This window comes from Leptodactylus fuscus, chromosome 4 (genome assembly GCF_031893055.1).
Source record: "Leptodactylus fuscus isolate aLepFus1 chromosome 4, aLepFus1.hap2, whole genome shotgun sequence".
NCBI classification, from domain to species: domain Eukaryota; kingdom Metazoa; phylum Chordata; class Amphibia; order Anura; family Leptodactylidae; genus Leptodactylus; species Leptodactylus fuscus.
This window is the reverse complement of record NC_134268.1, coordinates 203990893-204007189: the sequence shown is the minus strand read 5'-3', so window position 1 is coordinate 204007189 and position 16297 is coordinate 203990893. Positions and strand designations below refer to the sequence as shown.

The 16297-nt window shown below is 44.3% G+C and overlaps 1 protein-coding gene across 12 annotated transcripts in view; it reads left to right on the top strand.

Moving 5' to 3' along the window:
* KIAA1217 (KIAA1217 ortholog) overlaps positions 1–16297 on the top strand; it is a 411023-nt gene that overhangs the window by 307887 nt on the left and 86839 nt on the right. For 11 of the 12 annotated variants that reach the window (XM_075271664.1, XM_075271662.1, XM_075271660.1 and 8 more), the window contains 2 exons: positions 240–438; positions 15192–15285. In XM_075271664.1, coding sequence (XP_075127765.1) covers positions 240–438; positions 15192–15285 — 293 coding nt within the window. Of the gene's footprint in view, positions 1–239; positions 439–14660; positions 14749–15191; positions 15286–16297 lie in introns of those variants that run through there. The other variant, XM_075271671.1, reaches the window with a different exon arrangement.

The window sequence follows — 16297 nt, the reverse complement described above, 5'->3', positions numbered from 1 at the left end:
TTTCAATACAGTTGAGAGAAAGTTATATATCATAAATTGGCCACAGGTCTGGTATACGTCTTGCTCATGTGGCCTATTAGACATCGGGACCATTCCTTTACATACAAGCCAAATGTAGACCCCAAACATGGTGTGAACATAGCCTTAGATCCACGCTTTTTTTTAAAAAAAAACAACTAATCTTTTCGGTGTACCAGTAGTTTGCATGTACTAATGGACCACGTTCTGTCTTATTGCAGGTGTACTCTTTCTACAGTATGGAGAGGACACAAAGAAACTACAGATGCCCAATGAAATTACCAGTGTAGACACCATACGTGCCCTCTTTGTAAGTGCCTTCCCGCAGCAGCTGACAATGAAGGTGCTGGAATCCCCCAGTACTGCCATATATATAAAGGATGAAGGAAGGAATATATATTATGAACTGAGCGATGTAAGGTAAGAGACCCTTCCCCAACCCAATGCAAATTTATTAGGATCATTAGAATATTGTCTATAGAAAGGCTCGGGGCGAACATATTTTAGGTACACAAGGGGCCAAGCAGGGAGGGGGCCCACTCAGCTGTCACAAAAGCTTAGCAGCAAATAAGATATGTGAAGACGTTGCAAAACACTTTTATTGCTTTCCATTGATCATTCCACCTGATACTGTGAATCTTTGCAACTCAATGGACAACTCAATTCTGTGACCCTAACCCCATATCTAGGGCAGAATTTGTTCCAATTTAGGTCTATTTAAGTAATATGCCAATATATTATGAACTTGATATATTGTATGTTTCCAAGGCCAGTTGCCTTACATGAGCCCATATGGTAGCGAGTATTAGACTGGCCCACCAGTACCAGGGGATCCTACAGTCTGTGATACAAGAAGGAATCTAAAAGGTGAAATACAAAATGCTACATCTGCTAACAGTTGTTCCTCATGCCTCCCCCCTTTTGGGTTGAACAAGAATGTGTTCTTAGTGTGTTCAACACTGTCAACACTGCAACTCCTTTACTAATATGAGTGAATGGAGTTGCAACCCAGATGGTGTTGCGACTGTGATTTTGCAACTAGGAAAAAAATCCCAGCAGTGCTGTTAGTCATAGTCACATCACCGTCGGGTCACAGTCACACCACCCTCGGGTCACAATCACACCACTCTCTGGTCACAGTCACACCACTCTCGGGTCACAGTCACGCCACTCTCTGGTCACAGTCACACCACTCTCGGGTCACAGTCACGCCACTCTCTGGTCACAGTCACACCACTCTCTGGTCACAGTCACACCACTCTCGGGTCACAGTCACACCACTCTCGGGTCACAGTCACGCCACTCTCTGGTCACAGTCACACCACTCTCTGGTCACAGTCACACCACTCTCGGGTCACAGTCACACCACTCTCGGGTCACAGTCACACCACTCTCGGGTCACAGTCACACCATCCTCGGGTCACAGTCACACCACCCTCGGGTCACAGTTACAGCACCCTCTGGTCACAGTCACACCACCCTCGGATCACAATCACACCACCTTTGGGTCACAGTCACACCACCTTTGGATCACAGTTACACCACTCTCGGGTCACAGTCACACCACCCTCGGGTCACAGTTACAGCACCCTCGGGTCACAGTCACACCACCCTTGGGTCACAGTTACACCACCCTCGGGTCACAGTCACACCACCCTTGGGTCAAAGTCACACCACCCTTGGGTCAAAGTCACATCACCCCCCAGGTCACAGTCACACCACCCTTGGGTCACAGTTACACCACCTTTGGGTCACAGTCACACCAGCTTTGGGTTCGCAGTATGACGCCGTTCACTTGCATAGTGCAATACAGCGATCGTTGGTCGTGTAACGGGTTGCCGCCAAAGCTCACATGTAGCCTTCATCTAAAGAATCAAATATGTTGAGATTCAACATGCCCAATCCATCTTTCCTTCAAACATGTTTTGATCCACAAAATTTTATCAGCCGGTCCTTCTGAAATCGGTGGATTTGGACAGCTTTGTCATTATGGGCACCTTAAAGGTCCAGCAGAAGACAACCCAATTTAGATCTGCCCTTGAAGTCAGTCACTTGTCACTTGGGTCTATTCTGTATTCGTCCACTCATATAACCAATTTGACCTTATGGTTAATATTCCGGGTGTCGATCCTAGAATAAGTTTATTTTGTGGTGTTCATACATGTGAATGGGTATTTGTGTAGACGTTGTGTATGGATGGAGGATGGTCCTCGATAAGAGTGGTGGATCCAAGAAACTCTACGGTAGTCCAACAATGTTGGTAGCCACCAATTTTATATAGAATCCATATTGGCATGCTCCATTGCATGACGTATTATAGAAGTATGGCCCCCTATAGGCATTGCTTCTAGGAGAGAAGACGGTGTTGTACAGTGACGTAGCATACGGTGGTGTAGAGTAATACCGCCAAGCAGAGTCTGGCCACGTAGAGTCTCCGAATCCTAAAGGACTGTAAATTAGGATGACAAAATCTGCATGGCTAGCCACCCTTGTTATACATTATCCTAGTTCACTAATGCGATTCTATTAAAACGTTTTTTTTTTTCCCGGCCCGATCTTTATGATCATTCCCGCGCTTAGATGAGGACGACTATATTTCAGCTTTTAAATGAAGTCAAATTTTATGGAAAATGTAACATCTTGCGAAAGTTGATTCATCTCACTTTCCCGCCTTGTGCCGGAAAATGGAAGTGTAAATACTCTGGTGCCAGATTTATTGGGTCTGTGTTATCCCTCTATATGCACGGCGGCGTACACTGTCAACACTACATCAGAATAAATGGTGATTATTAATATTCTAGACATTCACAGCTCTTGATACGAAGTCAGTCATCATGGAGGTTTGAGGCAATTTAAGTACTGCAGCAGCGATATTAATATTCTATAATCTCACCCTTAGGACTCGTTGCGAGAGCCTCATTATCATTATCATGTGAAATTACAGCATTACACCCGGGCACATGATTAGAATCATGCAGCATGTGCAAATAATGGGAATTAGCACTAATAACTTACATTGCTATTTCTGCACTTTATTATTCACTTTTAAGTACATTTTTTTCGAATCCCCCCTCAATAAAAGAAAAAGTCCTCAATGTAACTACTACACTTCTATATAGCTGACATGTATGGCCACCCTTAATACAACTCCAGAGAGTTTATTACATGTATTACTCAATTTTTATGGGAGGCTAGGACCTCTCTAAAGTATCTTGAGATACCAGTGTTCTACATAGCACAAAGTAAGTGGGGGCGCTGTTACAGATTTTGATTTAAGTTAGGCCAATTATATAAGATAGACAAGCACTATAAATAGATTTATACGACATAGGAGAGAAGCTGAGCTCTGTGATATATAGGGTTATATAATAGAGGAGAGAAGCTGAGCTCTGTGATATATAGGGTTATATGATAGAGGAGAGAAGCTAAGCTCTGTGATATATAGGGTTATATGATACAGGAGAGAAGCTGAGCTCGGTGATATATAGGGTTATATGATAGAGGACAGAAGCTGAGCTCTGTGATATATAGGTTATATGATAGAGGAGAAAAGCTGAGCTCTGTGATATATAGGGTTATATGATAGAGGAGAGAAGCTGAGCTCTGTGATATATAGGGTTATATGATAGAGGAGAGAAGCTAAGCTCTGTGATATATAGGGTTATATGATACAGGAGAGAAGCTGAGCTCGGTGATATATAGGGTTATATGATAGAGGAGAGAAGCTGAGCTCTGTGATATATAGGTTATATGATAGAGGAGAGAAGCTGTGCTCTGTGATATATAGGGTTATATGATAGAGGAGAGAAGCTGTGCTCTGTGATATATAGGGTTATATGATAGAGGAGAGAAGCTGAGCTCTGTGATATATAGGGTTATATGATAGAGGAGAGAAGCCGAGCTCTGTGATATATAGGGTTATATGATAGAGGAGAGAAGCTGAGCTCTGTGATATATAGGGTTATATGATAGAGGAGAGAAGCTGAGCTCTGTGATATGTAGGTTATATGATAGAGGAGAGAAGCTGAGCTCTGTGATATATAGGTTATATGATAGAAGAGAGAAGCTGAGCTCTGTGATATATAGGGTTATATGATAAAGGAGAGAAGCTGATCTCTGTGATATATAGGGTTATATGATAGAAGAGAGAAGCTGAGCTCTGTGATATATAGGGTTATCAGCTTCTCTCCTCTATCATATAAATCTATAACACAGAGTTCATAGTGTTCTTCCACAATTTTTTTTTATCATATTCAAGTGTTACTGTTCCTTTAAGAGTTATCTTTTTTATTAGACATGTATTATGAGCTATATTGACATAGAGACACACACACATACATATATATATATATATATATATATATATATATATATATATTTATTTTATTTTTTTAAAATATTGCACGTATGTAGACAGGGCACACTCGGCACTAATACTATACATCTGTACTATTAGGATGATTCTTCGGGTCTGCTGATTTAGATTCCGATCCTCCTGTATACATGACAGGTTTATGTTTGATCACGGCTCTGGTTTGCACATATAACCTTTTCTAGAATTCATCATTCCTCCTGAAGGAGAGCTTCCTGACATTACCCTGATCCTTCCAGCTTCAGAGCGCAGCCTCTTGTTCTAGCACTTAAATCTCGGTATAAGTATCTGTCAGCACTCCATAAAGGACTCAGCCACTTTTACCCATGATCTTATTTTCCTTGGGAATTTCTTGTATTAGACTGACACTACGGCTTTATTTATGACCCATACAATGCAAAGTCTTACATTTTGCCCATTTTGGTAACGAAGATACTTATACTTCCTCCCCGCAGCTGTCCAGCTTCATTCCTTATATATATCCTTGTAATGACCTTTAACCTAATGTAGTCAAAAATAGCCCCCAGCAGTGCGGTGACTCTCACTGGTCACTGCAGAGGGTCTTATATTTATTTCCAAATACACTATGTGATCAAAAGTATCCAGACACCTGGCTGAAAATGACTTACAAGTTCATATATAAGATCACTACAGTTTCTTGGCGTTTTTTGGAATGTCTTATGGAATTTTATAGATTTGATACGACAGGGGTCGACAATGGTTATGTTACCTAGCTTAGCCCTTAGCTTTCGTTCACACCACGGTCATGTTCTTCTGTTATTACATGACTAATAGTATTGACGGTGGAATCCATTGTGATATGGTCTTTTTGCCTCTTACAAGAACTTTGGTGGTGAAATTATAAAGTTCTCCGAATGGTTTACATAAAACAATGTGGCAATAGTTAGAAGTATCTAGACTTTTATGGCAGGTCCCCTTTATCCTGATTCTCTGCATTGTGACACCACAAATACTTGGTGGGTGAGAAGTTGTTTACCGCAGTTCTGCCACGATATTGTCTGGCATTAGATATTACATGTCCCATGCACATCTTGTGACTTGTTCTCCTCCATACCCAACACATAGACCGATGGCTCAGTAAGATAAGGGCTATTGCTCAGCCTTGTCCATAGAAGCTTCATTGCCTTTGCTAAGGGGAATGAGAATGCTGCTGACCTGGAGGGAGACAAGTAATAGTCATAGAAATCTTTTATTAGTTCCTTAAAAATTCAATTTTTTTGCAGAGCAAAAGGAATCAGAGCATTGTGGTCAACCAAATGTGTCATCTCTCTTGTCTGTGCCTCCAGGGTATAGCGTAAGAATGAATAGTCAAGAGGAATAAGGCTGGGAAAGACGGAAGGAGATAAGATAGGGAGAAAGGAGGGAAAGAAGGGATCTTTACAGAGAGGATGAAGGAAATAGGGAAGAAAGGAAATAAGGAGGAGAAAGTGTAATAAAAGAGAAGAAGAAGGGAATGGAAAGGAGATATGGAAGAATGTAAAAAGGAAGGAAAGGAGTAAGGATTGAAGGGAAAGATGAAGAACTGAAAGAATGAAAATGGAAGGAAACATGAAGATGAAAGGATAGAAGGAAAGAAATTACATAGATTGGATGTAGGAAATAGGGGAGAAAGGACATATGGAAGGAAATAAAAAGGAAGCAAGGAAAGAAGGAAAAAAATGAAGAATTGAAAGAATGAAAATGGAAGGAAATAGGAAGATGAGAAGATAGAAGGAAAGAAATGGCATCGGATGTAGGAAATAGGGAAGAATAGAAGATAAATGGTAACAAATGAAAGGCTGGAAGGAAAAAAAGAAGGAAGCAACAGGCTGAATAAAGGAAATAGGGAAGAAAAGAAATAAGGAAGAATGAAAAGGAAGGAAATAGGAAGAAATAAAGGAGAAAAGGAAGGGATATATAAAGGGAGGGAAGGAGAAAGGGTATAGAAGGAAAGAAATGACTTAGATAAAGAAATTGGGAAGAAAGGAAACAAGGAAATGAGGAAGGAAAGAGGAAAGGAAAACAAAAAGGAAGAAAAATGATTAAGGAAGGAAAAAAGAAGGAAGAAGGGAAAGAAAGAAAGAGAAAGAAAGAAAAAGAAAGAAAGAAAAAGAAAGAAAAAGAAAGAAGGAAGTGAATGTGAGATGGATAAGGAAGGAAGGAAGGAAGGGAGGAAACAACAGCAAGGGGAGGAACGGAAGAAAGCAAGGACATGAAAGAAGGAAGGACAAAATGGAAGGAGAGAAAGGAATGAGGAAAGAAGGAAAACAAAAAAGGAAGGGAATTAATTAAGGAAGGGAATGAAGAAGGGAAAGGAAGGAAGAATAGAAAAAAGTGAATGTGAGATAGATGGGTGAAGGAAGGTAGAAGAGAAACAACAGAAAGTGGAGCAGTGGAAGAAAGTAAAGAAATATGTGAGTGAGGATGGAAGAAAGTTAGGAAAAGAAAAAATTGAGAAGCAAGAGTAGTAAAAATGGAGGAAGGGCAGGAAGGAAACGAATTTTTTTTTTATGCAGATTGTGAACCCCATATAGGGATCCCAATGTACATTTTTTTTCCTATCAGTATGTCATTGTAGAATGGGAGGAAATCCACACAAACACAGGGACAGTGGCGTAACTACCGTGGTAGCAGCAGTAGCAGCTGCCACAGGGCCCGGGACATTAGGGGGCCCGGTGGCAGCCGCTACCGCTGCGTTTTTTGTTTTTTTTTAATAGGCCATTACCGGCTGGAATTACTCCAGCCGGTAACGGGCCCCATATACTTACCGATCCTGGCAGGGGCCGGGATCGGTAAGTGACACCGCGGGCCCCACAAGCACTGTTATACTCGGGGGTCTTTTCGGACCCCCGATTATAACGATTGGAGGCCTGGAGAGGTAAGAAACATAAAAAACACTGTTACTTACCTCTCCAGGCTCCGCGCAGGCTTCGGCCTACTTGCGTGACGTCATATGACCCGCGACGCAGGGCCCTGTCACATGACGTCCTGGAAAATGGCCAACGGAGAGGAGGGGAGTCGGGAGAAAGGTAAGTAAGAGAGTTTTTTATGTTTGTATCCCCCCCTTGGGTCTCCGATTATTATACTCTGGGGTCTGAAAAGACCCCAGAGTATAATAATTGTTCATGGGTGTCCACTATAGGGACATAATACTGTGTGCAGGGGCCACTATAGGGACATAATACTGTGTGCAGGGGCCACTATGGGACATAATACTGTGTACTGAGGCCACTATGGGGCATAATACTGTGTGCAGGGGCCACTATGGGGGATAATACTGTGTGCAGGGGCCACTATGGGACATAATACTGTGTGCAGGGGCCACTATGGGGACATAATACTGTGTGCAGGGGCCACTATGGGACATAATACTGTGTGCAGGGGCCACTATGGGGACATAATACTGTATGCAGGGGTCACTATAGGGACATAATACTGTATGCAGGGGTCACTATGGGACATAATACTGTGTGCATGGGCCACTATGGGACATAATACTGTGTGCAGGAGCCACTATGGGGCATAATACTGTGTGCAGGGGCCACTATAGGGACATAATACTGTGTGCAGGGGCCACTATAGGGACATAATACTGTGTGCAGGGGCCACTATGGGGACATAATACTGTGTGCAGGGGCCACTATGGGACATAATACTGTGTGCAGGGGCCACTATGGGGACATAATACTGTGTGCAGGGGCCACTATGGTACATAATACTGTGTGCAGGGGCCACTATGGGGACATAATACTGTGTGCAGGGGTCACTATGGGACATAATACTGTGTGCAGGGGCCACTATGGGACATAATACTGTGTGCAGGGGCCACTATGGGAACATAATACTGTGTGCAGGGGCCACTATGGGACATAATACTGTGTGCAGGGGCCACTATGGGGACATAATACTGTGTGCAGGGGTCACTATGGGACATAATACTGTGTGCAGGGGCCACTATGGGACATAATACTGTGTGCAGGAGCCACTAAGGGGCATAATACTGTGTGCAGGGGCCACTATGGGACATAATACTGTGTACTGAGGCCACTATGGGGCATAATACTGTGTGCAGGGGCCACTATGGGACATAATACTGTGTGCAGGGGCCACTATGGGGACATAATACTGTGTGCAGGGGCCACTATGGGGACACAATACTGTGTGCAGGGGCCAATACAGTGTGTGCAGAAATGCGCGGGGGGGGGGGTGGCGGCGGTGGTAGGGGTCAGTTGGTCGAGGTCTTCAGCAAAGTTCGCCACGGGGCCCCGCCATTCCTAGTTACGCCACTGCACAGGAAGAACATACAAACTCCTTGCAGATGTTGTTCCTGGTGGGATTCGAACCCAGGACTCCAGCGCTGCAAGTGTTGTGGCCACTGTGTTGCCCCTAAAGAAAAGGAAATCCTTGTGTGAGGTGTAAAATACAGTCACTGCATAGACAGCCGGTCTTCTCCTTGGTATCAGGAGTGTAGGATCCAGACACCTGTCCTGAGCTAGTTAGTATGGGAAGACGTCTTACACATCTCACCAGGCCGGACTATCTCACTGTCATTATATAAGAGCATGTGGTATGAGAGGAATAGAAGACTCCTGGCCCGCACCCCTATATACCCTATACTGAGCTGGTTTTAGTCTCTCCTGACCTCAGCACCATGTCATATATAATGAGCGCATTGATAATCTCCCCTGCAAGTTTCCACCAGTTGGTGCTGAAAAGAATTTGTCTTTGTGTTTGAGGTCGGCCGGAGCCAAATAATCTGTTTTATTTCAGATCTAGTTTATGTTCCCATAGGGGAAATCTGGATGTAACGTACAAGCTGCGCTGTGAAATGCCGCCTGGATGTTATAACATTTTCACAGATTTCTGCATAAAAGTTCTGATCCTTTTTTATCACAGCTAAGGTTACTTAGCATCGTCTGGAGGAGATGTAAGCAGTCTGTCTCTCCTCAGCTGTCATTGTCTTACACTTTACTTCTTTGTAAAGTCGCTGATGGCGGGATTTGCCAATCGTCAGCGAAACGTCGCTCAGTTGTCGGTTGTCCAGAACATGTTCTATTGGCAGAAAAAAGGAATATAATATCATTGTAATGGTCTGTCGGGAACAATGAACCTTCACAGTATGTCCATAGAACTTGTATAGGCAATATATTTAAAGGCGCAGTCCACTTATTATTAGACATCCGAAATTTATAATGGAGACCGCCATGTATTCAATGAACAAGGAGTTATTGGGATCTTGTAAATGGACGCACCCCTATAACTTAGAGTGGTCTTCTAGTTTGGCCCTATTCACTCAGTTTAGGTGTAGTCGCAGCCTTGGCTCCCCTACAATGCAGGGGTGACTACCAAAGTGCATAGGTTAGGGGCCAACTAAAGGCAGAGAAGTCCAGTTTTAGTGCCAAGATCGCTTAGTTTTTGGTTACTAATCCATCTACAGCAGGAGATAGCTTGGGAAGGTGCCCATATACATAAGGGCAAAGTCTCCCGACATCACTGAATTTGGTGGGATGGGGTGAATATCTTGCATATATGGGGCATGCTGGTTCTCCCTCAACAGATGGGAAAGGGATTGGACGTATTCAATTTTAGCATGGCTATCCCTTTGTTGTCCTAGGTGACATTGCTCCTCCAGCGCTTGTACATACCTCCCAACTTTTGAAGAACCGAAAGAGGGGCAAATTTAGCCCCGCCAACTTTTGTGTTGACTCCGCCCATTCTCATTAATTTTTCATGTGCCCGCACACAGTATAATCCTCCTACAGTCACCCGTAAATTATATGTCCCCCCTCTATCTCTCCCCCAGTTTCATATACACCCTTCATCTGCCCCCAGTTTCATATCCCCCTCCATCTCTGCCCCCAGTTTCATGTCCCCTCCATCTCTGTCCCCAGATTCATGTCCCCTCCATCTCTGCCCCCAGATTCATGTCCCCTCCATCTCTGCCCCCAGATTCATGTCCCCACATCTCTGCCCCCAGATTCATGTCCCCACATCTCTGCCCCCAGATTCATGTCCCCCCATCTCTGCCCCCAGTTTCATGTCCCCTCCATCTCTGCCCCAGTTTCATGTCCCCTCCATCTCTGTCCCCAGATTGATGTCCCCTCCATCTCTGCCCCCAGATTGATGTCCCCTCCATCTCTGCCCCCAGATTGATGTCCCCTCCATCTCTGCCCCCAGATTCATGTCCCCTCTATCTCTGCCCCCAGATTCATGTCCCCTCCATCTCTGCCCCCAGATTCATGTTCCCTCCATCTCTGCCCCCAGATTCATGTCCCCCTCCATCTCTGCCCCCAGATTCATGTCCCCTCCATCTCTGCCCCCAGATTCATGTCCCCTCCATCTCTGCCCCCAGATTCATGTCCCCTCCATCTCTGCCCCCAGATTCATGTCCCCACATCTCTGCCCCCAGATTCATGTCCCCACATCTCTGCCCCCAGATTCATGTCCCCACATCTCTGCCCCCAGATTCATGTCCCCCCATCTCTGCCCCCAGATTCATGTCCCCTCCATCTCTGCCCCCAGATTTATGTCCCCTCCATCTCTGCCCCCAGATTCATGTCCCCACATCTCTGCCCCCAGATTCATGTCCCCACATCTCTGCCCCCAGATTCATGTCCCCCCATCTCTGCCCCCAGATTCATGTCCCCCCATCTCTGCCCCCAGATTCATGTCCCCTCCATCTCTGCCCCCAGATTTATGTCCCCTCCATCTCTGTCCCCAGATTCATGTCTCTACATCTCTGCCCCCAGATCTCTGCCCTCAGTGTCATGCCGTCCTCTCCTTCATCTGCCCCCAGTTTCACATTCCACCTCCACATTACACTTACCTTCTTCTTCGCTCCCCCGCCTCTCTCTCACTGGCGCACAGTTGTAGACGCGATGTTATGTCATCACATCGCGTCTACAAGCCAGTAGGCAGCGTTCAGCGGTGAAGCAAGGAGCTGACCTGTGTCAGCTCCTTGCTTCAGCCGCGTATGTATTCAACTCAGATCTGTGTCCTCTGGACGCAGATCTGAGTTGAAATCGGGACATACCTCCCTCCAACTGGAACCGCGGGACACGTCACCGGAATCGTGAATGTCCCGCGGAAATCGGGACGGTTGGGAGGTATGCGCTTGTATAGGAAGGAGTCATGAGGAATAAGCTGCCTGAACAAGATTCGGAAGTGTATGGCCATGTGTATATTAACTTTGGGACTGGGAAATAACTTGGTCACATGGTACAGCAGCGGCTCAGTCCCATTCAAGTGAAGGGGGCTGAGTTGCTATACCAAGTACAGTCCTTATGATATATACAACGTTGACTGCATCACTTACCCACATGCTTTGGCCTTTTCAACCAGCTAATCTGCTGGAGTCCTGGGTGTTGGAGCCGCACCGATCACATATTGGTGACCGACCCTGAGGAGACGTCATCATCAATATATAAATCCTGGGATCTCTTTAAGCAGAATATCCACGTCCGTTTCTCACAGCGATCGCCCTATGGGTATAGCTAGTCTGTAGGACAACAGTGAGTTATATAGGTAGGATAAGAGGGTGCAGTATGGGAGACGTCTTCTTGCAAACCTCAAAGCAGTGCTTGTAATACAAATAATATATTACTATATGGTGTGACTCCTTAAGTACAGGTCACTCTTAGATAACATTAGAGTTATATAAAGTCTGAAGTTTTTGGTGTAGTGCAGATCCATGATGGATAACAGAGCTGCAGCACGGGAGGAGTCTGACATTGTAAACCTCAAAGCAATGCTTGTAGGACAGAATGCAGGACCTCTGTAATACATTACTATACGGCGTAACTCCTAATAAATGCCCTCTATATGAAATCTACTGTATAAGATAACACTGAACTATGTAAAGCAGGAAGATCCTTAGGTCTATGACGAGCGTGAGATGGATAGCGGAGCTGCAGCACGGGAGGAGTCTTTCTTCTATAGAGTCATAGCAAAGCTTCCCGGGGAGAAAATCACTGTAATCCTGACTGTCTATATCTAGTCTATGGAGCCACAGGGACTCTATACAATTGTATAGCTGCTGGGTACATGACTTTGTCCTATATAAAATTCATAAGGCTCTTGTCAGATGACTGTGATGCAAGAAAACATTTTTTTTCCAATTGATTTTAACAGGCCGTCAAACTATAGGAAATGTCCTATTTCTGCCCAAGTCTATGAAGGATCCATGAAAATGGGTGACGTTGACCATACAAAACGTCTGCTTTGCATCATGGTCGTCTGAAGAGAACCTTAAACCTCCTGCATGCAACCCTATGCCACCATAAGACCTGAAGATTTAGGATTGCCATACACACTGACAGCTGTCTCTCCTGATCCTCCCCCACCACTATATTCTCCTTGGCCGAGTGTGCATGTGTTGTCATCATAGAGATGCCCGCCAAACTCCTTTCACAAGGTTTAGGGCTAGTTCACACGTGGGCAAAGGGGAGGTTTTTGACAGCGGAATTCGCTTCAAAAACCTCTCCTTTAACATGGTGGTCTATGTAGACCACTAGCTTTTTTTTTCCTCCTAGCGTTTTCCGCCTGAAGAAGGGACATGACCTTTCTTCAGGCGGAAAACGCCTGAAGAATTGCATAGAAGTGAATGGGAGGCGAAAACCGCGTGGTAAAAAAACGCGCGGTTTTTTGCACACAAAACCGCGTGGTTTTTTGCAAAAAACCGCGCGGTTTTCGCCTGCAGTTTCTATAGCACATATAGGAAAAAAAAACCCTAGCGAAAACCGCGTCAAAAACCTCGTCAAAAACCGCGTGGAATGCAAAAAACAGCGTCAAAAAAACTCCTCGAGGTTTTTTACCTCGCACAAATAAGCTAGGCGGTTTTCACGTGTGAACTGACCCTTTTAATGTCTCGGACAACAAATGGATTGGGCAATTAATATGTCCGTATGCCCGCCGATATGAACCACTGGGGAAGAGCCTGGAGGCTCCAATACACATTAGATGCTCAGATGGTTCCAGTGATATCGGTGGCTACAGCAGATATATATGGAATGGATATGGTGAACTTTAGAGACATCAATGGTTAGGGAATTTAGTAACCTATCTATGATGGGAATAGATGTGCCCCATAGTTGTTTGTGCCAAGGATGTGCCACATAGTTGACTGTGCGCCCTGCACACCACTCTTTATAAACGTGGATGGAGAGACCAAGGTAGCCGGGGTGGAGATGTCTTGGCCAGACAGATATTACTGACCTACGTCGATTCCATTTATGGTGCATGGGAGGCTGAAGCCTCTTAATTTCAACAGTGGAGAGAATTTATTAAGGAGGACCTTTCTTATCCACCAAGATTGTCAGTGTTATATACCAGCACAATCCTGACAGCGAACCTTCAGTTTTGCCAGTATCTGCCACGATTACAGAGATATTGGTGACACTAGTTCTGGCTACCAATATCACTGCAGAGGGGCCCAAACTATCTCAGGGGCCCTGACGGTGCACTTATAGAGATATAAGATATAGAGCACTGCAGAAATATCTCTGCAACCGGGCTTTGCAATGACATACACGCACGATCTTAGAGGACATTAAGATTGAGACCCCACGTTGCGGAAATGCATTTGGCCAAAGCCTAGAATGGCTACAAAAGGAATGGGATATATATCGGAAGTTCTTATACTTCTACCTTTGGCTCAAATCAAAATTTGCAACAAAAAAAGCTGCATTTCCGCAACGTGGGGGCTCAGCCTACAACTGGTGTACGATATTCTAGTCTTAATAACTTTCTCCCTTATAACTAATGCAGAAAATGAAGCATGTGCCCGGTAGAACTAAGATCCAAAGGAAAGCTTTCCATCCCTCTTACTGCTCCGGCTCTACTTCAGTATAGAGTCCAATCTCCATCCATCCTGTTTCCCGTGCTTGCACTCTACGCTGCGACTAGTAGCTGATAACACTTGGAGGGACAGAATTTCTTTCCATTCTAAATCTGGAAACGCTCCTTTTAAAAGCCCCCAAATAAGACCAGCCCAAAACATTCTTCTTCTTCCCTTTTTCCATCCCTTGCACATGATCTCCCCGGTTAAGCTCAGCCCACCGGCCCCTGTTTCTGCACCTGGAGCAATGGAATTCAGCCTTCATTTAGAAAGCGTCCTAACTCACTGGCTCGTATCTAAGAAGGAATGTCTTTCCTGAAGGCGTTTGAAGAAAAGCTATAGACTTTTTTTTTTTTTTAATTTCTTTGTTCCCTTTTTTTTTTTTGGAGCTGATTAAATTTATACATTGAATATCCGTGCGATTGTTTCGCGGCGGCTGAAGTTAGTCTTGCAGTGGAGTTGCTGCAGGATGTCTGGAAGCTGTAATGCAAGGAGGAGATAGAGATGGCCGTGCAGGCTCCGTGTAAGTTGGTTGGTGCAGACCTGGTCTACTTTATAGTACAGAACAAAGGCCTGCTTGTGTTCGCCACCGCTGTGCGGCGCTCAGATAGGTTCTTATGTGTCTCTTGTGTTTGCTTTCAATGGGCCGAGAGACATTTAAATATTAACCAAACCTGGGTTGAGTTTATGGCTAAACGCTTTTGCTTATATTTCCCTTCCTGACTTTGCTCTTAGTCAGATTTCAGTCTGCCGAGCCCGGCACCACCTGATTTCACAGGGTGTGGAGCAGAAAAGAGGTTCTCGTAGAAGTCACAGGGCTGCAATTTTCCCTAAATTCCAGGGATCGCCTATGTTAAGGTCATCTATCTGCAAACACATGTAGCTGGAAACTGAGGAGGTGAAATGTGAAAGGGACACGTCCAAAGCCTTTTCATCTGCAACCGATATTCATGTTTATGTTTCCAGGAATATTCAAGACAGATCCTTCCTGAAGGTTTACAATAAAGACCCAGCTCACGCGTTCAACCACACTCCCAGGACAGTCAATGGAGACGTAAGGGTAAGTGCCTCAATATTCTTGCTTATCCCCTGCATTGGTCTGTAATATTACCTGCATGTGTCATCAGCTTGTTCATATAGGACTCACTGATCATATTCATAGAAAAAATCTGTATGGAATATTTACCGTAGCCCCATATGGGACGCTGGCCCCGATTTACTATTGTGCTGCATCTTAGATGCGTCTTGGTGCTTATAGTTGGAGCTGAAATCTTTCCGACTTGCTGGACTTTTTGGCTTCTCAGAAAAAAGGGTGCGTGACTTAAATGTGTCAAAGTGTGCCAAAAATGTGGTAAAATTGTGTTGTTCAATTGAATATAGCAAGGTGCAACCAAAAAGCGCTGCGGGGAAAACTGCAGTGGAAACGCGTCGCCGCGCCAGCCATTGTGACAAAGTTAACGACTGCTTGTTTAATTCTAAGCCTCATACACATAGCCGTATGGATAAACATACAGACCCATACATTTCTATGGCACCCTATACAAACTGATAACAGGGAACAATAGATGACCTTTATCCTCAGCAGCTGTATATATGAGACTATAGGTTTGTGTTCCTTTAAGACATTTTATTATACACCCATCAATGATGACTATTCCTGATGTTGGTCCGATCCCCTCATTATAATATCATAGTAAACGTTGCAATGTGTTAAGAGCTGAGTCATATTCAGATCCATTATATCATATGGGCTGATTCCAAAGACTTTGTATATAGAATATAGGGAGTAACCTATAAATAACTATTCCCTATGTATAATGCTTTATGTTATGTTATATTATCGGGATATTATGTTACCTTGTATTATATGGTATTACCATATATGTCGGACGTTAACACTATGACCAATTTCTGCTACTTGTTCATTTTTGGGGCAAAAAACTGGAGATCCCATCTGGGGTTGTCATTTAGAACATGTAGAGAACCCATTGAGTTTGACACCTTATTCTATAATGTTAAGAGCTTCTTATTGTACTGGAAAGGGAACCCTCAAACTGAATTTTGCACAAAAC